The sequence below is a fragment of the Protopterus annectens genome, chromosome 1.part0 (assembly GCF_019279795.1).
Source record: "Protopterus annectens isolate FY-2018-M chromosome 1.part0, PAN1.0, whole genome shotgun sequence".
NCBI classification, from domain to species: domain Eukaryota; kingdom Metazoa; phylum Chordata; order Ceratodontiformes; family Protopteridae; genus Protopterus; species Protopterus annectens.
In genome coordinates, this window is record NC_056725.1 from 652940132 (window position 1) to 652964692 (window position 24561).

The 24561-nt window shown below is 38.3% G+C and overlaps 1 protein-coding gene across 1 annotated transcript in view; it reads left to right on the forward strand.

Annotated features, from left to right (window-relative positions):
* The window catches only part of ABCC5 (ATP binding cassette subfamily C member 5), a 608550-nt gene that overhangs the window by 34211 nt on the left and 549778 nt on the right, over positions 1 to 24561 (forward strand). Inside the window, exon 2 of the mRNA XM_044061975.1 lies at positions 13962 to 14120. Coding sequence (XP_043917910.1) covers positions 14038 to 14120 — 83 coding nt within the window. The 5' untranslated portion in view covers positions 13962 to 14037. The remainder of the gene's footprint in view (positions 1 to 13961; positions 14121 to 24561) is intronic.

The window sequence follows — 24561 nt, forward strand, 5'->3', positions numbered from 1 at the left end:
CATACTCTCATACAGCTGCCCTGCCCACTCTTCTTTGCATTTAAAAATGTGCACATTTGTCACGGTGATGTCCCTCATGCGTTTAATAAGTTTATACATCATTGATAGCTGTTCCTCCTAAAAGTGTAAGAAAGATTGTTTTCCATGGAGTATTCCTATCTCTTTTAACAAGTTATACACAGAGCTATGTGACATACTTTAGTTTATAAATTTTCTGGCCTTAGAAATAATGTTTCTGAGAACTATGCAGAAAAAATGTGCTCAGTCAAGTTTGAAGATTTTGACTGGCTACACCCTAAGCTGCAGGCTGAGGAAGATGAAAGAGCCTGCTACTGTTAAAGGCTCATGTATTACTTGGTGTTGTAGAGAACTTTTGGTTACATCCTTGTTTCTCTCTATGATAGGAAATACATTAATCCTTTTACGTTAACTCACTGTCTGTATGATGTACTGAAAGGTTAAAACAACCAGCTCAAGTATTTCGTGTTTCAAGTTTAGCCAGTGATATTATTTCTGAAGTACAGAAAAGAGAAAGCAACATGCTCCTGGTTTTATTATTTGCACTTATCTAAGAACAGCCATGGCAGCACAAGTGTTCTGTATTCACTCTCTCTCTGTGGACCACTATGTTTCTGCTTACAGTAGTTTCTGATTCAGAGGATACAAAGCACAAAATATTAAAGTATTGATTGATTTAAATTGTTAAACTATTTAAAAAAGTTGGTCAGTTTATAAAAGACAGCTAATAATCAAATCGCATTACTATACATTAATAAGCTGTTATGGTTTCACTTGCAGAATTATCACTGCATGCACCAAACTATTGTGCAGTTTATCTGTTCACTGTACACCCATAATAGTTTTGTTTTTATTTTTATTTATGTTAAACAAAAGTTGTTTGATGGCATACATTTTTCAATGTAAGTAAAATTGTTGGTTGTCTGGTCAGAAACAGGTTACTAAGGATCGGTCAGTCTATTGGTATTGGTTGGAACAGTCTGGGACCAGAGATTTAAAGTCTGTGGAAAAGAATGAACTTTTACCAACAAACTACAGTAGTTACTCTGATGTAATTTTGAGTGAGGGAGACAGACTCTTCAATTGACTTCAAGTTACATTTATAATGTTCACAGTAATTTAAACACTGCTTGTTGGCAATCTAAAAGATATTAAAATAAACAAGAAATGTAGTGTCAAGGTTATATGACATCAGATGAAAATCCTTTGTAAAATAAAGGAACAGTCTGACAGCTTATGCAGGCTATTCCTTTTTAATATTTTATTGATAAAGGTCTCTTCTTAATCTTTGTTTTTCAAGCTTGGCTGGGCAATATCAATTTCCAAGGCATGTATAATGAATTTAATGAATCAGCTTTTTGGACAAAGTGGAGACTAGTGAAATAGACCTATAGTTCTGTGACAGTGAAGAAGCTTTCTTCATTTAGAACAGAATAGAACCCACGTAGTCAAAATAGGGGAAGTCCCCTCAAGCAGTAGACCCGTAACAAGTGGCATACCCAAGAGTTCGGACTTGGCGCCTCTCTTATTTGGGATATACTTTTCTGAGGTGCAGGCCAAAACTAGTGGGCTATGTCTGACCAGGTTAGCAGATGACTGCAAAGCTGGGTGTTGTCATGAATTCCCCTAGTGATTTGGACATCTTCCCAGAGGGTCTCACTTAGTCAAATAACTGTTGCCAGAAACATGGCCTCAAGCTGAATACCAAAAAATGCATCATCATCTCCTTTGGGGAGAGTGACCTCCCCACAAATTATCACATTAATAACAATGTCCTTAGCATGCAATCAGTCGTGAGGGATTTGGACACCCAGGTTGATATCAACCTGACATATGACCCTCATGTTGCACCCATTATACGGAAAGTCTTTTACATGGCTCACCTCATAAGTAAGGCTATCTTATCCAGGGACAAGTAGGTCATAACATCCCTGTATTATTTCCTTATAAGGCCCATTACTGAGTACAATGCCCCTTTCAGCATATACCTTGCAAAGCACATGCAGCAGCTGGAGAGACCACAGAGCTTCCTCACCAGGAGAATCCAGGGCCTCAAACATCTGCCATGCACAGATAGGCTAAAAGGCCTATCCCTCTACTCAGTTTCATACAGAATCTTCAGAGGTGACCTCTGTCTGGTATACAAGGTGATCACGGACCCCAGCTTGATGGAACTGCTATATATCTGCAAGTCAAGCTCCACTTGAGTAGCCCACATGCATGGCCTCAGCCTGGTCTGTGACATCAACAGGACTTGTTGGCAGGACAGATTTGTGTCCCAGAGACTCCCCCATCAATGGAATAGACTCCATCTCCACATTAAGCAGAGTACTTCTTTATCCCTTTTTAAGCACAACCTGGATAACTGGATGGGTAACAGCAAATATACCCCTGGGATTCCACCCATGTCCCTGCTGGACAGGGGCATCGGGTGCTGACTTGTCTAAACATGGGCTAAGCTCTTGGCTAGGTTTATAAGGGCCTCAGGGCCAACAGCCTAGTAACCTCATATGATCCTATGAATGTCAGTGGATAGTTTCCACAAGTCTAAGATGAAGGGCCAGCCTTAGGTGAAATGGAGCCCTACACTAATAGTTCAGTGGCATCCACACCCTGTGCTGCCCCCTGATCCCAATTCCTGAAGCTTCTATTCTTAAACCATAGGGTAGCGTCCATTAATTTAAGCATCAGGTCACATGCTTACTTAACATGCTAAGTAAAATGGAATGAATTCAACACTTGACCAGGCTCTTAATAATGATTCATGTTTTACCAAGCTGATAACCAATAAGCATTGCCTCTGTCTGCCATCAATCAAATGAAATGTAATGTAACTGAAAATGATGAGTAAACTCGTTGGTTTCAGGAATAAAGAAAACTAAATTGTGTTAGGCTGATTAGGTTATTTCACCATTAAGGGCAATAATTTTGTGAGTGGCAATAGTGACAGCTGAATTGAGTGAGGAGAGTTGTATAAAGAATTGTTAACTTAATGAAGCAAGAGTAAAAATGTGGGCAGATGGGTATAAATTAGAGAGCAAGCAAAGAATATCAGATAGGAAAAGGTGAGTGGAAAGGGAAAGTGTATGCATAACAGAGTCACTGATCAAGATTTAAGCAATTGAAAGTTAAGAGTGCTAACTGGAAGTTCACAGTAGCAGGGAAAGTCATAGCCTGTTAAAAAAAAAAAGATTTGGTGGGGTTAATAGCTGAGGTGAGGGTACAGAATTTATAACAGTCTACTTGTGTGCTCTAGCTCCTAGGGAAGAGGTATCCGCTTTCACTTTAGAAAATGTGTATCTATTGGGTCTATATTAGAACACCGAACGTTCAAAATTTCGAGTGTTCTAATATCGACCCGTTTTCAGCGAACGCTGAAAATATCGAAGAAACAGAAAACCAAATTTTTTCCTAGGGAAAGAATTCAGTTGTCCGTTTCTGTTGCTTCGGTATTTTCAGTGCTGTGGTGGAAAGTTACGAGTCGGGGTCAGGTAAGTGTGTGATTGTGTGGATGTGAGGGTTAGGGCGGAGTAGGTGAGTTAGGGTTAGGGCACGGGTGAGGTGACTGTGCGATAGTGACGGACCTTAGGGTTAGGGTTTGGGTTAAGGTAAGTGGATAGTTAGTGGTGTATGTATAGTTTAGTGTAGGGTTAGGTGTAAGAGTTTAGGTGTATGTGTGTGGATTGCTGTTTGTTTGGTGTGCTTGTGTTGTGTATATGTGTTTTGGAACAGCAAATTTTTTCCCTAGGAAAAAATTTGCTGTTCTGAATGTTCGATGTTTTAAATTTTCGATTCATAGGGTTCGATATTAGAACACTCGACATTTTGAATGTTCGGTGTCCTAATATAGACCCGTATCTATCTTCCTGGGCAAGACAACAGCACATTTTGGGAAAGATTACATGCAGTCAGACAAATTCCAAATTATTTGAAAGCTTAAGCAGTTTCATGTTGAAGGCTGAGAAGTCTGACAAAACACCAGCTTTCTATCACCTTTAGAAGACTTGATGATGTTGTTGTTTATGTAATTCATTATTTGTTAATTGGATAAGTGCACTGGTCTAAATATCCTCTCAGCCATGATGTGGGCAGAAAGCAGACATTTAACACAATCAGTTATTGGACAACGGTTGTTTAAACAATGCAAAACATACCTGCAGGCCAGTTTTTATGAACAGATGTTCATGTATAAACAGTATTATTATTAACTTTCATCAGTATAGCGAGGAGTCATCAAACAATACAATGAAAGGAGTTGCATAAATAATTGACAACTTAATGAAGCAAGAGCTAAAAATATGGGCATTAATTTAAACAAATTCAGTTATAAACAGACCACAATTGATGTTTCACCAGCACAGTACGGCACTATCATATATTCACAGAATACAAGTTTATAGGTTTATACTAAGCTAAGTCACTTCATCCTTGCAGTGATGAGGGCAGTCTGGTTACCTCTGGGTATGAGATCATTTGCATTAATACTGTGTATGACTTTGCAGTTCATTCTTCAGTCACTGAGGTTACTTTTGAAGATGGACATGAAAGTACTTTGTTGTGCAGAGGGAGTCTTTTCCAAAGGTGGGGAATATTCTGGGTGAGAAATGTATTTGACTGATAACCTTACAATGGAGGTTTAAGACTCTGGATCAGGTGTCTGTTTAGCTGGTTGTTTTTTGAAGGTGTAGGAACTCAAAGACATAAAGCAGTTTTCATAGCATGAAATGCTAGGTACTGACTACCTCTCAGTAGTTCTGATTATTTAAGACAGAAGTTTTTTATTGACTTGCAGCTGAAATTATCATTTACTTTTACATTTTAATAATAAAGTATCAAAAATCAGCCATCCTAAGATTTTGCTCAACAACTTGCTGGCAAATCTAAAAAAAAAAACTTTATGTAAACTGCTTTGGTTATCACCAAACATGTCCTTAAATGTATTTAACATAACTTTATTTTGAAGATTTCTCAAACATTCTGCTATTTTATTTTTTTTAATCCATATTTAGCTTTGTTTGCATACAAGGAGACACATTTATGGGCAGCAGATATAAAAACGCTTAAAAATAGATTTTGTTGAGGAAGCATAAATTGTTATATTCAGACTATAAAGACTTTAGCAGAATTATCCACAACAATGTATACCTCTGCGCGCCAAACAGATAAAAGTTATATAACTCCTCTGAATCCCAAATTTCAGATCCATTATTGTTAATGCCATTGGCATTTAGCAGGATAAAGGACAAACCTTCTGAAATTAGGGTACTAATCTGTAACTATGAATTCACACCCCACCGTTTACAGATAATATTGACAGACTAATGACTATTTTAAGAGAAGACATTCCACAGCCTGATAATCCAGTGGAGGAGCCATCATTCAGTGGCTCATGCCTTATGTCCTAGCAGAGGTGACTGAAGTCTGTGTGGGGGCCTCTCCACTACAGTGTGGCAATGCCCCCTCTTCACCCCATCCCCTGCATATCCTCCATCATTGTCTGCCATCCTTTTGTAACACTACTTGTTCACTGTTCCCTGTTTGTAATCCAGTCCTCCCCATCACTAGTTTTCTGCCCTCCTTCAGTCCATGTCTGCTGTTGTCTCCCCTTATGTATTGCTACCTTCCTTGTCAGTCTTTGCTCATGTTATATGTTTGTTGGTTTGTCTGCCTGCTTTCCTCTTACATGCCATCAAATTTACACTTTCAACTTGCTACCTTCTCCTTCTTTAAAAATGGAAATCTCTGCCCACAAAAAAAGGTATAACCCCCACACCTATCTTAATTTCATGTTGTCTTACTGTATGTTCCACTGCTTGCTGTTCCCCATTTTTTTCCTGTACTACCTCTCTCTCTCTCCTTTCTTTCCACTGCATTTATAGGTTAAAATGATTTGTTAATTGGCTGCAAGGCCCTTGTATGGGCTGCTCACAGTATCCATGATTCAGCTGTGGGGTACATCAAAGCATATCATGTGAAAATGGATAGCACTGGACATGCAGCCTGCATGATACTTTCACTTGGATCATGTGACTTCTCATGGTATGCTGTTTCAAATAGCATGGCTACTGCAGTTATTGCAACCACAAAGTTTCATCATGCAATACTGCCTTGAGCATGACCATGCTATGATAGCAGTCATGTCTAATCCACATAGGACTACTTCATACTAAATTTGTAGTCTTATTTACAGCTCCTTTTTTTCTGAGTACCTCCCCATCAGTCAGGTTGGGGGGGTTACAACTGTTTAAGTCTGATATGACTCCTGCCCCATTTTAAGTGAGTTCCATTGCAGTATCATCACAGGTCACAGACATGTTAACAAGCTAGTAATTTGTTTAACATGATTGATTGGGAATTATTCATTTTTTTCCTTTATTCTATTATATGTTGCCTGCTCCCATGGGACTTGAATTTCTAAGTTTAGTTATTGCAGTACATAAAAAAAACTGTAGCTGTATGTCAGATATGGGTGGCCTAATTGTTAAGGTGCTTGCCTTACAAACACAAGGTGTGGGGTTTGAGTCTCACAAGGGATAATTGGCTAGGCTCACAAGGGCAGTTATCTTATTACTAATCTATGAACCTAAATATCTCCCTGACATATTTATTTATTTCTGAAGCCTGTAAAATGTTTCTTCAAGTACATTTGTTAAATATTATGTATGGTGATTATTTTTTATTGATAACATGTTACATTCACATTTTAAAAAAAATAAAAAAAGAAGTAGACCAACCAACCATGGCCGATAAAAATAAAATTTATTTATAGAAGACAGTAATGGTAAGCCCTTTCATGTAATAAATGCACTTCATCAGACCAAGATAACATAACACAAACTGCACTTCTATATAAGTAGTAGAACTAATTAACTCAATGAGCCAATTTACACACCTTGAGCGTGGGTTTTAAAAGTACACTGACATTCAGTCCAGCAGCTCTATGTGCTTGTAACCTAATAATCCAGTTCATTACCGCTTCTTCCACTTTAATAACAAGCATTTTTAAAATTAAAAAAGAAAAAATATGCGTAGAAAAGGCATCCACGTGTTTAGCCAGAGCATTATTTAAATCTCTGTGCTTGCTGTGTACTACATGAACTACAAAATGAACTGGCATCCCACCTAAGTGTCATGTTTAATCATAGCTTCACCTCAGGCTTCGTGCCCACTGAGTGACGCACAGCTACAGTTATCCCGCTCCACAAGGGAGGATCCACCTTGGATCCCGGGAACTACCGTCCCATCAGTCTGACAAGCCTGATCTGCAAGGGCATGGAACACATTATCGTGGAACTTATAAACAAAGACATTGGCAACCTCCAGACACTGGACCCCACCCAGTTTGGGTTTGTGAAGGGCCGATCTTGTCTCCTGAATCTGATTGACTTCTTCAAATCGGTTTCCAGAGCTGTGGATGAGGGTAAGGAGGGCCACACAGCCTATCTGGACCTCGCCAAGGCCTTCGACACCATCCCCCACTCTGGAATCATAGATAAACTTACTAAGCTGGGCATAAATCCCTACGTCACTCGATGGGTTGCCAACTGGCTTACTGACAGAACCCAGACTGTAAAAGTAGCCGACTCCAAATCCAGCTCCAGACAAGTGACAAGTGGAATACCTCAGGGTTCAGTCCTGGGACCACTCTTGTTTGGCATCTACTTCTCTGAAGTACAGGCCAACATTAAGGGACTCTGGCTAACAAAGTTTGCAGATGACTGCAAACTGGGAGCCATTATTGAATCCCCAAATGATGTGGATATTCTACAAAAGGGCCTTACAGAAACAGATGCCTGGTGCCAGAGCCATGGGCTCAAGCTTAATGCCAAGAAATGTATAATCATCCCCTTTGGAAAAAAACATGTACCCATGAACTACCACATAGGTGGCAGGACACTAAACATTGAAAGTGTGATGAGAGACTTAGGGACATTAGTGGACAGTGGTCTCACTTTCGATAACCACATCGCCAAAACAGTCAGGAAATCCTTCTACATGGCACACCTCAACACTAAGGGCTTTTCATCCAGAAAAAAGGAGGTCATTGTCCCACTGTACTCATCCCTCATTAGACCCATTATAGAGTATAATGCCCCATTTGGTATGTACCTCACAAGACATCTGCAACAGCTGGAAAGGCCACAGAAATACCTCACTAAAAGAATAACAGGCCTAAAGCAGATGCCATATGCTGACCGTCTAAAGAAAACTCCAGCTATACTCTGTGGCATATCGTCTACTCAGAGGCAATCTCTGCTTAACATACAAGGCCATGTCAAACCCTGAGCTGTTGGACATGCTCCACTTAAAAAAAGTTCCTGACCCAGAGACTCCCCATACTCTGGAATAGACTGCCCATACATGTCAAGCAGAGCACCTTATTGACCCTCTTCAAAAGGAACCTTGATGATTGGATGGGAGATAGGAAATTCACCCCGGGGATCATGTCAGTCACCCTGCTAGACAGGGGCCCAGAGTAGTAAATATTGTGGGAAAAAATTTCCAGGGAATTGTTATGGCTAGGCTTGCATAGGCCTTAAGGCCGATAGCCTAGTACCAACCTATGAACCTATGAACATGCTCTAAAATACTTTCCTTGAGGGGACGATTGGTTTTGACAACATAAAAACAAGTGAAGTCATTGCAGATTGCCAAATATACCAAATCTTTAGAAGTGTAATCTGAATAAAACCTAGAAACAAACTTCTTACCAGTCAGTGGTTTTATAAAAGTGTGCCTATTAGAAATGTACTTGCAAGCCTTACAGGAATGGCATGAATATGTACACATCCGATCTGAGACCAAAGACTTATTGCTGTTAAAAGTCCCTAAATTATAACAAAATTTTCTCTTCAAAGAAGGGCAGTTTTTGAAACTGAAGCTCGGTGTGTCCCCAACAACTTTTTTAATATTTTTCAATGTCTGAAGAAGTGTCCAGGCAGGACATGAAAGCACTTACATTAAAGAAGTTTTTGCACCCTAGTGGCCATGGTGTGTTCTCTCTGTATTGCTATACTGCTGTATTGGACTTTTTGTCTTTGGTTCAGAGAGACCCTTTTATCTCCATCAGTTGTGTAGTTTTATTTGTACCATTAAAACCTGCTCAAGGCACGTAAATTGGCTCATTAAGTTAATTGGCTTTACTACTTATATAGATGTGCAGTTTGTGTTATGTTATCTTGGTCTGATGAAGTGTATTTATTACATGAAAGCACTTACTATAACTGTCTTCTATAAATAAATGTTATTTTTATCAGCCGTGGTCGGCTGAAAAGCAGTTACTATTACTGTCTTCTATAAATACATTTTATTTTTATCGGCCATGGTTGGTTGGTCTACTTCTTTTTTGCTTTTTGGTACACTTTGTCACTGTACCAACCTCTGACTTAAGTGGTTTGTTTGTTTTTGCCACATTTTCCCTTTTCATTTTCAGATGTAACTAACAAAAAATGCATTACTGCTTTTAACCTTTGATTTGCATTGGTGGGTAAGTGGTAGAATCTTAGTCTGACACTCAAAAGGACTAAGGCTATGATTAAGATTAACTTATGATTAAATTAGCACAGAAGATAAAGGCATAGGTGACTGGGATCTAGGTGGGATTCCCTCTATGCCAGTCTGTCACAGCTTTATTAGCTTTAGTGTGCTGCTGTTTTATTGGTATCTTGTATCCCCTCTACTTGTTTGCTAATTTATTTATTTATGTTGACTGGCATAGCCTGCCTGGGGAAGAAAAGCCCTTTTTCAGCAGAGACCTAAGGAGAAAAATTGTAAGTTAATTAACTTAACTCTAATGCCAGCCCCAACCCAGACAATGAGAATAGAAATGCATACAGTTATGTTGTAATACACAGCATTTTAAGGAAAGCACTATTATAAAACAGAGGAAACATACAATAATGGTCTCATATGTGGTCTCATATGTGGAGTTCCAATGAAATACCACATGTGGGAATTTATGAAAATTGTGGTTGTGGTGCTGCGGTAGCATTGTCGCCTCACAGTTAGACGTTGCCCTTTCGATTCTCAGTTAGAGCATCTTCTGTGTGTCGACATGTGTGAATGGACCTTCCTTCGTTGAAGGTTGTGTGTTAGGCCCGGCAAGCAAGCACGTGTAAATCTACTGCCAATCATTAGTGGACCGGAGTTCCGCTATGGCGACCCCTAACCGGGAAAAGCTGAAAGACACAAAAAAGAGGAGAAAAAGGAGAAACTTATGGATAAACTTGGGTGAGAAAGGCAAGCTGTAGAAGTAACTCATGGTTTGTACTTAAGGTGGCTGTAAGCCAGATAACTTATAGACATAGTAATAGTTTCAAGGTTCCCCATTCATTTTATACTGAATCATTTTACAAGCACTTACATTAGCATTCAATAGACTATGCTACCCTTACATAGCAATCTGTTGTAAATATTCTTTAAGCAATACTTTTGCAGTTCATGTTTCTTTAACTTTAAATTTGCCATGGTTGACCAAAACGTTTATTTTCATATAAAGAACATTTAAACATATAGTCTAATCAATTCAAAGAAGATCTATGGAATCCAGTGTTCCATATGTGATATACTAAATGTGAGGACTGCACCTGTGAATATAAAGATGACTATCTAAATTCAGATGCTAGTAGTAGAAAGTCACATTTTGTTTTGTAATTCATACTGTAGAACAGACTATTGTCTCAAATTGTAGGCATTCTGTTAGGCATCCAGAAAGTACAGACACTTCCTAAATATTCATCAGACCATGTCCCCAGGTGACTAATGTGCTACGATCTCAGTAGGGAGTCAAGTCTTGGAAAGTTTGATCTCAAAGCTTTTATGGTGCAAGGGTAATTCCTTTTCCCAAAATACAACAATCTTAGAACTGATGATATGAAATAAGATATGGCAGGTGGCAAACCCCTCTGCATGGAAAGGTAGGAGTCTCCCTCTAGTGAACACAGGACCAGAATTTCACTTCTAATCCCTTAACTCATTTAATTTTTGATTATACAAGGAACTATATATTAATTATTTAATTTTGTTATGTTTAATACGTGTTTGTTATGCTTTCTCATTGTTTTTCACGACAAACTCACATTTGGTATAGTACTGTCAAAGATGCTTATTATAATTTTTAGGAGGTAATGCAGTTACAGACATACTGAATCCAAGCATACATATGTCTGTATGTAGTCTGTCATAATTTTCTGATAACTTTAGTAGTCAGATAAATAGTTTTCTGGTTACATTGCTCTATAAAAAAAAAAAAGAAAAACAATAGTTGAATTTGCAACAAAGAAACAGCACCAGTACATCCCTAACATCAAATAGTTTTGCTTATTCAGCAGGGACCAAAACCTGTTAAAGGTACTAATTCTTTGGTTTTCTGCTTTTTTGAAACCATACTTGTTTCTGTGATTCTTTAATAAACCCATTTGTTGTTTGCTTGCCTCTGAAGTCTGTTTAGTATTTCACGTATCAGGCTTATATTAGGTGATACACAATGTCTTGTATTATTCTATTTAATATTTTTGTAGATAATTTTATATAAACTATGGTTAAAACATGTTTTGCATTTTGCAGTTTCTAGAAATATGACTGGCAGTACAGTCATGTTACATATTATATTTCTTTGTGTGAAATCCTGTCACTGTAACTTGTTTCAGTTATCAGTATGGAAAACGTGCATTAGTCTTCATAGTTAGTTGTGCCTTTCTAAAGATGGCATTTAAGTACTCAAACATCCTTATACATGTGTTCTCACAAGGCTGTGTTTTTAACACTAGAACTAGTTCTCTTATACTAATAGTATTCTGAACATTTTAGTCAATGTGACAGCAGACAATTGTGTTATATAAGTAATGCTGCTTTAAAATGGCATTTTACCTAATGAACTCAGCTAAAAGGGAATAAGGAAACAATATATGAAATAAATAAAGAAAGAAAGAAGCAAAAAGAAAGAATTCATGCAAACAGACAGATGTGGCTTGGCGGTTTTACCCATCAGAATGAATGTTTTCATTCTTTGTTTTGTATTGGCCAAATGCCTCACACGTTTCCATTTAAATTGCTGCCAGTTTTAAATGGTATTTTGCAGTTGAGATATTTCCCAATAGAACCAAGACGCTGTCCTCCAAAAAAAGGAAGCCATCTGGTGGTCCCTTGCCATAAACAAACTTTACAACAAAAGGAAAAAAACTGTTGCAGAAAAGAGGAAAACCCCACGATGCAAAAAACTCCCTTACCAGCCTCAGTAAGAAGCTGAGATCCCTCATAAAATCCTCCAAAGCTAGTTATGAAAATAAAATTGCCAAAGATTCCAAAGACAACCACAAGGCATTCTATATCTATGTCAAGAATCTAAATGGCAATGCTCAGATCTGCTCTGAGCTACAACAGAATGGCATTAAATATACTGATCCCAAGGATATTGCCAATATCCTGGCAGATCGATTCAGTGCAAACTTTACCTCACTCTCACTCCCTAAAGGGCCCACCTCAATACCGAAAGATTGCCAAATTCTTGTAATAACGGCCACATACTCAGGTAAAAAACACACTCTCCAAAGCTAAGAATACAGCATCCATGGGACCAGATGACATCCCAGGCTGTGTACTACATGAACTACAAAATGAACTGGTACCTCACCTAAGTGTCATGTTTAATCATAGCCTCACCTCAGGCTTCATGCCCACTGAGTGGTGCACAGCTACAGTTATCCCACTCCACAAGGGGAGATCCACCTTGGATTCTGGGAACTACTGCCCCATCAGTCTGATGAGCCTGATCTGCAAGGCCATGGAATGTAATATCATGGAACTTATAAACAAAGACATCGGCAACCTTCAAACACTGGACCCCATGCAGTTTGGGTTCGTGAAGGGCCGATCTTGTCTCCTGAACCTGATTGACTTCTTCAAATCAGTCTCCAGAGCTGTGGACAAGGGTAAGGGGGTCCACACAGCCTATCTGGATCTCGCCAAGACCTTCAACACCATCCCCCACTCTGGAATCATAGATAAACTTACTAAGCCGGGCATTAATCCCTACGTCACTCGATGGGTTGCCAACTGGCTTACTAGCAGAACCTACACTGTAAAAGTAGCTGACTCCAAATCCAGATCCAGACAAGTGACAAGTGGAGTACCTCTCAAGACATCTGCAGTAACTGGAAAGGCTGCAGAAATACCTCACTAAAAGAATCACAGGCCTAAAGCAGATGCCCTTTTCTGACCGTCTAAAAAAAAACTCCATCTATACTTTGTCGCATATCGTCTACTCAAAGGCAATCTCTGCTTAACATACAAGGCCATGTCAAACCCAGAGCTGTTGGACATGCTACACTTAAAGAAATCCCAATCCCTCAGAGACACATGCTCCAGGGATCTAAACCTGGTCATCACAATGAACAAAACATGCTGGAGGGATAGGTTCCTGACCCAGAGACTCCCCAGACTCTGGAATAGACTGCCCATACATGTCAAGCAGAGCATCTCTTTGGCCCTCTTCAAAAGGAACCTTGATGATTGGTTGGGAGATAGGAAATTCACCCCGGGGATCATGTCAGTCACCCTGCTAGACAGGGGCCCAGGGAAGTAAATACTGTGGGAAGAAATTGTTATGGCTAGGTTTGTATAGGCTCTAGGGCCGATAGCCTAGTACCAACCTATGAACCTATGAGAATAGCAGTCTGTTGAACCTGTTCAAAAATGTTGTTTGGTTGGTTTAACTTGTAAAACTGCTCAGATATGTCATTTACATCTGAAGATAAAGAGGAGTGTTCTTTACTATGTATTTGCATAAGTAATTGTACCGCACCTTATGCATTACTATTTCTGTTGTCATATAGTCAGCTCTGCACCATTACCTGAATATACTGTATTTGTTTTGTTTGCTAGTAGTTTGTAGGTAACCCAAAATGATTGCTGCTATATCCATAACTGTTTCTTTTTGTTCGTAGTCAATGTTTTTCACTGGATGGTTTTGTGGCAGAAAACGTAGTTGAAGAACTGCATATGGAATAAGAGTGCTGTAACATGGAGGTGAAGAAAGAAACTAAGGACAAAAGAAGATGTAGCTCCATTGTTCACTTTCTAAAACCCTTCCGAATAATGAATAAGTAAGTTATACCACATAAGTAGTACAGGAGTTAGGTGTTACACCCTGTATAACTACTCTCCTTTCAATATAACTCTTTTTCTTTTCATGTTAATGTCACATTCAGGATGCTGATGGCTTATTTCCTCTTCTGACTGTAGGTGCTACGTTTGGCTTCACATAATTTCTTTTAGTTTATTTGGATAAAGCTGGACAGCTTGTTTTTTGAAAGGCTGCCAATAAATATTTTCTAGTGGTGCTAACTGTGCCAGGAACCATGGGATGTTCATGAAGGAAATAGTTTAGCTGGCAAGGTAATTGGTTTTCTGTGATTTTAATGAGATGATTGTGACATGCATTAGGTATTACATGTTTCAAAGCGTGGCAGTGCAAGTCCATACTCCTCGTGCAGTAGTATAAATTTTGGTGATTGGTTCACAAATGTTTAAATATTTAGAAAAAAATGTTTACAGACATAAAAAGATTGATAACCACTTCTGCAGTCCCTATGAGTCATGAGGCAGGAAAGAGGGTGAGACAGTTTCATTGTGTTAAGCTGCTTCCTTTTTTAGAAAGTCTTCTGTCTTGACAAGTGGCTTCTTTTTTTTCTTTTTAACATTAACAGTGGATACCTGCTGATAGATATGTGTGATTTATTTACAGACGTAGGTGTCCTTTGTTTTAAAATAGTTTTGGTTTATGTTCATTTATTCTTTACTTCCACGGTGCCACACATGAATTTAACTTTGTTATAGTTTAGGTATTGAATGGCTTTTCAGTATTTCCTTGTATCATGTGTGGAAATGTTGTTATTACATTTGTTTTGGGGTGAAACCTAATTGCTTAAATTAATTTATACAGTAAACATTAATAAAGAACAGTTTACTTTATTTTACATTTATTCATCTTAAAGTCAAATTTAAAGGAACTGAAAAGATAGCTCTTAATAGAGTGATATTTCACAGTTCTTGTCTGATCAGCTTTAATTTATTAATTTCTGTGTATCACAAAATTTGCGGATGCAGAAAACTGAGTGAATTTATAGCCTCCTTTTTGTTTACCCTTTTTCTGTGAAGTTGTTGAATAATTTTAGGAGACCAAAACTAATAGCAGTAAACAATGGTTGAACTATGACAAAAATGTGTTAATGTCAATAAACAATAGGGCCTAAAAGCACGATTGGGAAAATGCCAGCATATGACCATGTGACCTGCTGAACATAGTACTTGACACAAAACTTGCAAAACAGAAAGTATGTGTGTGTGTGTGTGTGTGTGTGTGTGTGTGTGTGTGTGTGTGTGTGTGTGTGTGTGTGTGTAAGACATACTTGCCACACCCCTACTAAGCACATGTAATCAGCTTTGAGTCTGCTACCACTCAAGTGAAAAAAATATTTCTATCAAGTTGTGGCAACTGCTGTTTTTTACAACTGCCATTGACAGTGGTGTAGGGATACTGTTTGTTGGACACTTCTGTTTCAATAAACATACACTTGATTGACCAACATAATACTATGAGTAATGTATAATGCTGCTTTGATATTCACTGGTAATTACTATAAGCTCTACAGGATTAAATTGCCCTAAGATACTAAGGGCGCATAAAACTGTGCTTTTTGGAAATGGCATATCTTTCTACATTGAATGAATTTGGAGGAAATGAAGAGCTGACTACCAAAAATTAGCAAACTGAGTGAAGCAGACTGTAATTTTCAGACAAAGCAGACATACTATAATAAAAGTATGAAGACGAATGAGTTGTAGAACCCCTTTATTCCAAGATACAAATAAAGAAACTACACTTCTGTCCTTTTCCAGAGAAAAAAAGGGAGCTTTAGCTACTGCACCTGCCCTTCCACCAGCTAGTGAGATAACCAAGACTGCTGCACCAGTTTGTTATACTGACTATTTCAGTCATAGCTGTGCACCTTTCTGTCTGATCACTCCATCTCAGCAAGGAATATGATGAAGATAAGGAAGAAAAGTGATATCCCCCTGGATTCATTAACAATAGTGTAGGCTTCATGCTAAGCCTAGATGATTGCAATGTATTAGCACGATTAGCAGCGGCGCTTATTGAACATACATCCATGATTTCAAGCACCATTTCAGCAACAGTGCTGGCAGCCATGAAATGGTTCTGGAAGCATGGGCACACAATGTAAACAAAAACACTTGCCTGTAGACAAACGAATTAGGGAAGCACATGTGAACCGCTTATCTGAATTTACAGCAAGTGACTTTTTTAAACATGTGATGCAGACAACGGGCAATTGGGATAATTTGTACAGAATACAATATGAACAGTGCAGGGATAATTAAGAGGGGAGGGTAAACAAAAAAATGTAGTCAGTGAATGCATTCACATGTGATGCTTACCAAAAGAAACATTTTTCAGTAGGAAGATGTCCATATTGGTGGTAATAATAAATAATGCTGTTCGCAACAGTTTACCCATGTTCATAACTTAAAAACAGAAATGCTAGCAATGGATGTAAGTTGGACACAATCCAACATTGTAAGAAAGGGGAGTAAATGTAATATTCATGTTGATAACATGCCAAGTTGAGATAATAGCTAGCAAGGTCGGGAGATTCATTATGGACCATTTGCATACAGTGTAGTTAATTAATGACATGCATATGCATGGAATGTATGTGTGATAACTGACTGTATTGCTGTATCCTCCACTCCATCCAACATAAATAAGGTATGAGCCATACAGCAGCTCTGTCATGCACAGCTGAAAGAGACATGTTTTAACATTTGTCATTGGACATCAATAGATGGGAGTAAATTACATTGACTTAGACAAGGATATGTTTTATATACATGTTCAGCATAAACCCTAATGTGATAGTAATCAAAATACAAAGTCAAAGTCATCTTTATTGTCAATCAGATATACACAGCAGTGCAAGCTGAATAAAATTACGTTGCTTTGGTCCCCGTGCAAGACATAACAATGAACACATAGTTTGAATGACAGTAAGACTAATGCACATACAGCTGTTGTTGTGTCTTTCGGCTTTTTCCCGGTTAGGGGTTGCCACAGTGGAACTCCGGTCCGCTAATGATTGGCAGTTGATTTTTACATGCCAAGTTGCCAGCCCTGATGCACAACCTTCAACAAAGGTACACCCATTCATGCATGTCTCCATGCAGAAGATGCTCTAGCTGAGAATCGAACTGGACAGCTTCTTAGTAATAATAAAAATATTAACAGCACAATAAATTATTACAATTGGACAAGAAGACATTAGACAGTATTATACTAGTAGGTATTGCAAGACTATGACTTCACATTGTGATTGCTTAGAATATCACACTTCATCAGTGCCAAAATCAAAAAATCATCAAAATCAAAAGTGACAAATGACAGCACAGATCTAAAGACATTGCAGTACTTCAAACTCTCCATTTGTAAATGAAGTGCATGCAATTCGGGATTATACTGGGCATGCTCACAAGACATTACAGCAAACACTGCCATAACAGAATGTAAACAATACAAATATTGATAATAAATAAATATTGAGAAAAATAGCATCATGCAGTACTGCTTGCGTAATGTCAATACATTCATAGAATGTTACCTTTGGTTGGAACTGAACAGCAAGCCACGTAAGTCCACTGACTGCAAACATGTGCATGATTTGTAGGCATCACAGTGCAAGTCTTTGCAAAGCTGTGAGACTCCAACTATGCACAGTTATTACATCATCTGATTGTGTCTCAGTATGTGAGATAAAAGGGTTGGGGAAGGTTTCTCCCATTGTAATTGTATATTTGTTGATGTCATTCATACATAACAGCAATAGGGTAGGAAATACTTACAGTCAGCCAATGTGGGCTTTGAAGACCACATTCTGTGATTACAGAAGCTACATGATACTGAAGCTGTGACATCATTTTCTTGCTACAAGGGAAATGTGCATACCTATCAACCTCTTAGAACAAGAAATCTGGACAACGCCATAAATAAAAGTGGGGCAAAGGCCCAAATATTGGGACAGTTTTTAAATCTTCCTTTTACAAACTTAGTAAGTTGATAGAATGACAGGTTTTGCATTATCATGAATTTTCTGAAGGATATGAAGTCTGAAACTCAAATGTCTGTCATTATTTTTGAAATTCAATCTTTAATTATGTACCACTAATTTGCCAGAAAACCATAATTTTATGAAAATGGACCAAGAATATGAGGCCAAAATCTGGACATTCTGCAAAAATCTGCACTGTTGAGAGGTATGGAGATGTGTGCTTGCCATTTCTTTAAAATGATGTTGCTATATGTGTGTTTCTTACACAACACTGCCTACTGCCAGGTATACCCACACACAATATGCATAATACAGTCGTTACTGTGATGGGAGAATGGCTATCAGGCACAATGTGTGCATATGCATGGATTCAAACACATGCTTTACTAAGGTACAAGCATACAGAACATAGTCTCATGTCCTGATGCCACAGGAAAAACTTTAGTAGCTCTCATGGGAAAGACAACTGTCATCCTATGACATAATCATCAAAGAAAGTATTTCTGTTTGAAAAAAGGAGCAGAAATCATTGTAATAGGAATCCCCATCCATATATGTACACAGCGGATAGCTGGGTGACAACATTGTTACCTATCTGCACATTCATAGACATACTGACACAAGTGAGTCGAAGGAGCAATGGCTTGATTTGAACTGACTGCCTAAGATCACAAGAGCACTGCTTGAAATGCACATGTGGCATGAGATGTTCTTTTACAGTTGTGACAGTACACATTTGAATAGATAACATCACCATTCTTTCATACATTGATGTTCTTCTAAAAATATATAAAGGCGTTTGATGTGCACAGTAACATTATACAGCTAGATATACTACATGCATTTCAAGTCTTCAATACACAACATGACAAACACCCATGGACATTAGTCCATCATTGTTGGATTAAAAACTCCTACCTCTATACTTACAGAGTCAACAGAGCACAGTATCAACAGCTAGCACCACAGGTTAACTCATGCAACCCCTTTGATATGTTTCTTTTTTGATAACATGGTGTAAGGATTGTGTTTCCAAACATGTTTATTGCTGGGAGGATAATACAAATCTATAAGGTAATCCTCTGCAGGCAAAATATGTTACCTAAGTGGAATTTGATGTAAGGGATGTTGTCACAGATATAATTGTATGTGACAGTACGCACACTCACATTATTTACCCAATGTTGGATTTGGCCTCCCCACCCCACACCTATATAGTTACAGGATCTATACAAAATAGAATTAGATGAAAGTACCACAGGCAAACTGTGAGTTATAAGGGCAGAGTGTACAATTTTGACATACTGACCTCATCAGTGGGAGGGAGAGAAAAGGTTTGGAGTAAAAATGGGATAAGGGGATAGCAGCATCCTCTCCCATGTTCAATTCTTTCATTGAGTGGAACTTGATACATCACAACTGTTCATGAAGTTATATGTGACAGACACTGAAGCCACAACCACACAAATTCCTTACCGTGAGGTTTGAACCTCCTACCTATCTAGTTATACAGTTGAAAGAACACAATATTTCTATGCGTGCCCTAGAAGTCTGACTGTTATGGGGAAAGAGTGCACTTTTGACAGGATGACGTTATCACTGTGTTAGAGAGAAGACATTTGTGGTAAAACCTGGATAAAGGGATGGTGGACTAACTGCCCAGGTAAACATTTTTCACCAGAGTGGAAGATGATACAGCATGTCTGTTCAGGAATCTATATGTACTTGATATTGCAGCCACAAAAGAACCTCCCCTCTGTGAAAACTGAACCTCTTACCTACCTTGTTACATAATTGAGGTAGCATAGTGTTAGCCACAAGCACCACAGCAGAAGCAGACTTTGAAGGGGAGAGTGCTATTTTGACAGGATAACCTTATCAGTGTGTTGCAGACACAAACATGCAAGTCATACATAGGACAGTGCACTGCAGAATGACAGTGATGGATTATGTGAGAATAGGTTAACCAAACTGGTAACACAGTTGCAAGTGTAAACACTTTGGAGAAAAAAACATATGTCTAATGATGGAATTAGTATAATCAACGTCATTCTGAAATCAAGATAACCTGTTGACAAAATTAATACAGACATACAAATGTTATGCAGTCTAAAACAATAATTGTGTGGTTTATTATTTTTTATGTTACTCTTTGAGTGCAGCACTACCAAGTTGAATTGCGCTGATGATGGCAAAGTATTAGCACATGCAATAAAAATAATAACTCCAAGGCACAACACTGGTTGAACTGACAAACGGCACACTTTAATTATAAAATAAAAACAAGGAAAAAACAATAAACGCTTTCTCGTTACACAGAACGCTTCTTCAGACTGTACAAAGTTCAAATTCAAAATTCAAATAAATAGAGATGATACATCATATGACTCATTAATTAATTACTATCCAATCAATCCTAAAAGCTATACCATGCTTCCTACGTAACTAGGATAACAACATCTGAATATATAATAAAGCAAATCAATATATCATTAGTGTCCACTATGGTTAAAATGCTAAGAAGCAATCTAATAATTATAATATAATAAGTAATCTAATAAATATGAAGAGACACTGTGCCACTATCTAAAAAAATGAATAAAAATATATGTATAAATAAAATAATAATATTATAAATAAACAACTCTATGACATATAGAACTATCTAAAACCTAGATAAAAACAAAAGACATGAAACTCTGAAGATATCCTAAGTGACCTGATAACTCAGCATAGCCATGAGTAACATAACAACATGAACCGATGAGCATAAAAACAGAACAGTGGGGATGGGACATATGAAAGGAAGGGAGGGGGAGGAGAAGAAGGATGAGAGAAAAAAAAGTCATATTTAGCTCTGAGAAAGAAAGAGGGAAAAATCAAAGTAGAACCTACTAACAAGGTGTCAGTAAAATGTGAAGAACTCAAACCTGAACTGTGTAGTATCCCCCTGAGGGTGACATATTCATCAATTCACTGGTCTATCCTTTAAGAAAGAAAAAAAAAGAAAAAAATTGGAAATAAGTCATTTAAATGTATACTTCTGATTTCTACTCAGCTTTATTATCTTGCAACAGGAGCATGAATGTATTTGAACTCTCAAACAAGGGTAGTAAGAACAATCATTGCAAAATATTTGCCATATTTGCCACTGACAGACATATATTTGCAAGGAGAAAAAGTGTTTAGATGTACTGATAATGTGACATTGTATCAAATCACAATGAAAGTACAACAGAAGTTATAAAAGTTGTCCTTTCTCATTTGACAGTAAAGGACTTTATGATTGTGATATTGCCAACAGTTAGGATACCCATGTACTCATACAATATTTAACAAAGACTGCAAACACTGCAGGTGTATTTCTTTCTTTCTTTTGCCTCATTTCCTTATCTATGCTTTTTTCATAGCAATTCTACATCTGTTTTATTGCATATGTTATGTGTATGTATGCTTAAAGTATTCCTTTGAATGTGAACAACATTTCATACTAAAGGGCAATGACTGTGATCATTAAAGCCAGCATTTCAATGTTAGGAATGCTGTTTTCCTAAATCAGTCAATGTGCTTCCAGATTTTTTTGTAAGTCTCTTCTGCCTGACACCTGCCATTAAGTGTACATTAAACAGGGGAGACTGTGAAACCCTGACTGTTCTTGATGTTAGTGTAATCATAAACACCTGTAAGCCATTAATTGGCAACTCTTCTCAATGCTCATCCTTGCATTACTAGGGTGTGTGAGTGTAATCATGTAAGCCCTTACATCATGTTTACATTCTCTACACTTAGTGCAGATTATGGTATTCAGGAAACAGACGATTTAACACCTCACTTACATACTCAAAGTGCTCACAAGGCTAACTCTGCATTAAGTAAAGGTAATCATGTAGCTAATACACTTGTATCATACTGAGGAAACCGTTTGGATCCAGAGAGCTTGATATTGCTAAATAAAAATAACTTTTAGAGAAGTATCTACTTTTGATACTGCTTTATTGTCACAGTATTTTGCTATTTCGTACACAATTATTTTAGTGTAACTTTAAAAGGTTCAAAGATTCATAGGTGTGTACTAGGCTAATGACCACAAGGGTCTTTATAAGCCTAACCATGCATCCCAAATCTCTGACAATTTCTGGTGTCCTTGGTAAGTGTAAACAGGGGCTTAGGAGGTGAAACATTTACAAGCAGGGGCCTGGGAAATAAACCATTTACAGGCTTTCTGTGTCCATTAGAGATATTGGTGCCAAACCAAGGATGACTTTCCTGCTCCCTAGCCAATTGTCCAAGATACACTTGAATTAGGTTGGCGAGGATCTCTGACTCACATGGATGGGAAGCCTGTTCCAGAGAAGGTGTAGTATCTGGCATATACACCTGTCTCTCTGGTAGGTCCTTCTTGTATTACAGGCAAGGTTTATGTCTTTAGAATTGGTAATTGGTAATTCTGGTGCTGTTTGTTTTGCAGATATGAAGGAGGTCCATCAGAGTGGAGTCTGACAATGCTTTGTACAGCAGACATAGCTCTCCCCTCAACAGTCTATAGAAGACTGAATACAGGGATAGGGCCTTGAGGTAGTCAGCATAGGACAAGTTACTTACACCCTGTATTCTTTTAGTGAGGAACCTCTGTGGACATTCCAGTTGTTGGATATGACTGGTTAGGTGCATACCACATGGGACACTGTACTCAATGACAGGTTTGATGAGTGCTGAATACAGTGGAACAATGACCTCCTTGGACCAAGATGCCATACCTTTGTTTATAAGTAGCACAACATAGAATGATTTCCTCACTACTGTTGGTATGTGATGGTCAAAGGCTAGATTACTGTCGATGTGTTTCTCCAAGTCTCTGACTACTGAGTCAACTCTTAGGGATGTGTTGTCAATATGATAATTTCCAGGGGTGGATGACTTCACAAAGGATACTATTATGCATCTCTTGGCATTTAGTTTTAGTCCACGACTCTTGCACCAGTTGTTTGTCTGTGTCAGCCTTTTTTGGAAAACATTTGTGCCAGTGGGCAATTCAATGACAACTCCTAATTTGTAATCATCTACAAATTTAGTCAGCTAGAAGCCATTGGCATTGGCCTTGATTTTAGAGAAGTAAATGCCAAAAAGAAGTGATCCCAGGACCAATACATGAGAGACTCTGCTTGTGACTGGCCTCTTTATAGAGGTGGACTCCCCAATTCTAACTTCCTGTGTTCTGTCTGTGAGCCAGCTGGCTATCCACCAGGTGACATAAGGGTTTGTAACTAACCTCTTAAGTTTGCCAACAATGTTGAAGTGGGTCAAATGTCTTCACCAGGTCAGGGTAGGCAGTGTGAACCATTTTGCCCTTACCCATTTCTTTGGTGACCTTCTCAAAGAAGTTCACCAGGTTGAGTAGGCATGACCTGCCCTTGATGAAACCAGATTGGGTTGGCTCCAGTGTCTGGAGGTTTCCTATGTCATTACTGAACATTTCCATAAGAATTATTTCCATGGCTTTGCATATGAGACTATTGAGACTTATGGGTCTGTAGATGGCCTACCTTTGAGCAAAGGGATGACTGTTACTGTTCTCCATTCATGAGACATGAAGCCTTTTGGAGGCTACAGTTAAATAGCAATGCCAAAGGGCCTGATAGATCATGTTTCATGCTATTTAGAAGGCATCCTGGGATATTGCCTGAGCTCAATGATGCAGTGTTCTTGGCCTTAGAAGACAGCATTAAGGATCTGTTCTTTAGTGATAGCAGGGAATTTATATTTGATGGTATTTCCCGAGGGAAGGTTGATGGGGAGACAGGGGTAGAGATGGAACTGAATTTGTTGGCCAGGAGGTTTGCTATATCCTCTAGCATAGTATAGGTGGCTCCTCTTACAATGAGTTCTGCACACAATTGTGTATTGCATTTGAGGTTGCAGACATAACTAAAGAATGTCTTGTGGTTGTCCTTGGCCTGGGAGGCCAAATGTTCCTCAAATTTGGCTTTGGTCAACTTTATTTGTGCTTTGAGTTGTTTGTTTAGTTCAATGAAAGTGTTTTTTCCTGCTGGGCACTGCACATCCTATTTTTTTTGCCATGATTTCCTTCCTTCTGCTATGCAGCCTACTGATGTTGTGATTCCACCAGCTTGGCTTGTTTTTTTTTTTTTTTTAGTTAGTTTTGTACTTCTTCTTGGTGGGTACAGCTGTCTCTGTGCAGCTGTTAACATGTTTGTATAGGGTTTCTGTGAACAGTTCTACATAAGCAACAGTGTTCTCAGGTTTTTTGGGGGCTTGAAATTTTGCCAGGTTATCCCTTAATAGTAAGAACTTAGCCTTAGAATAGTTCTTGAATATTCTGGGGTTAGCTGGGGTTCCAGGTTTTATTTTTACTTCAGAGTAGACTGTTTTGTGGTCTAAACTTACCAGAGAAGACATTGCA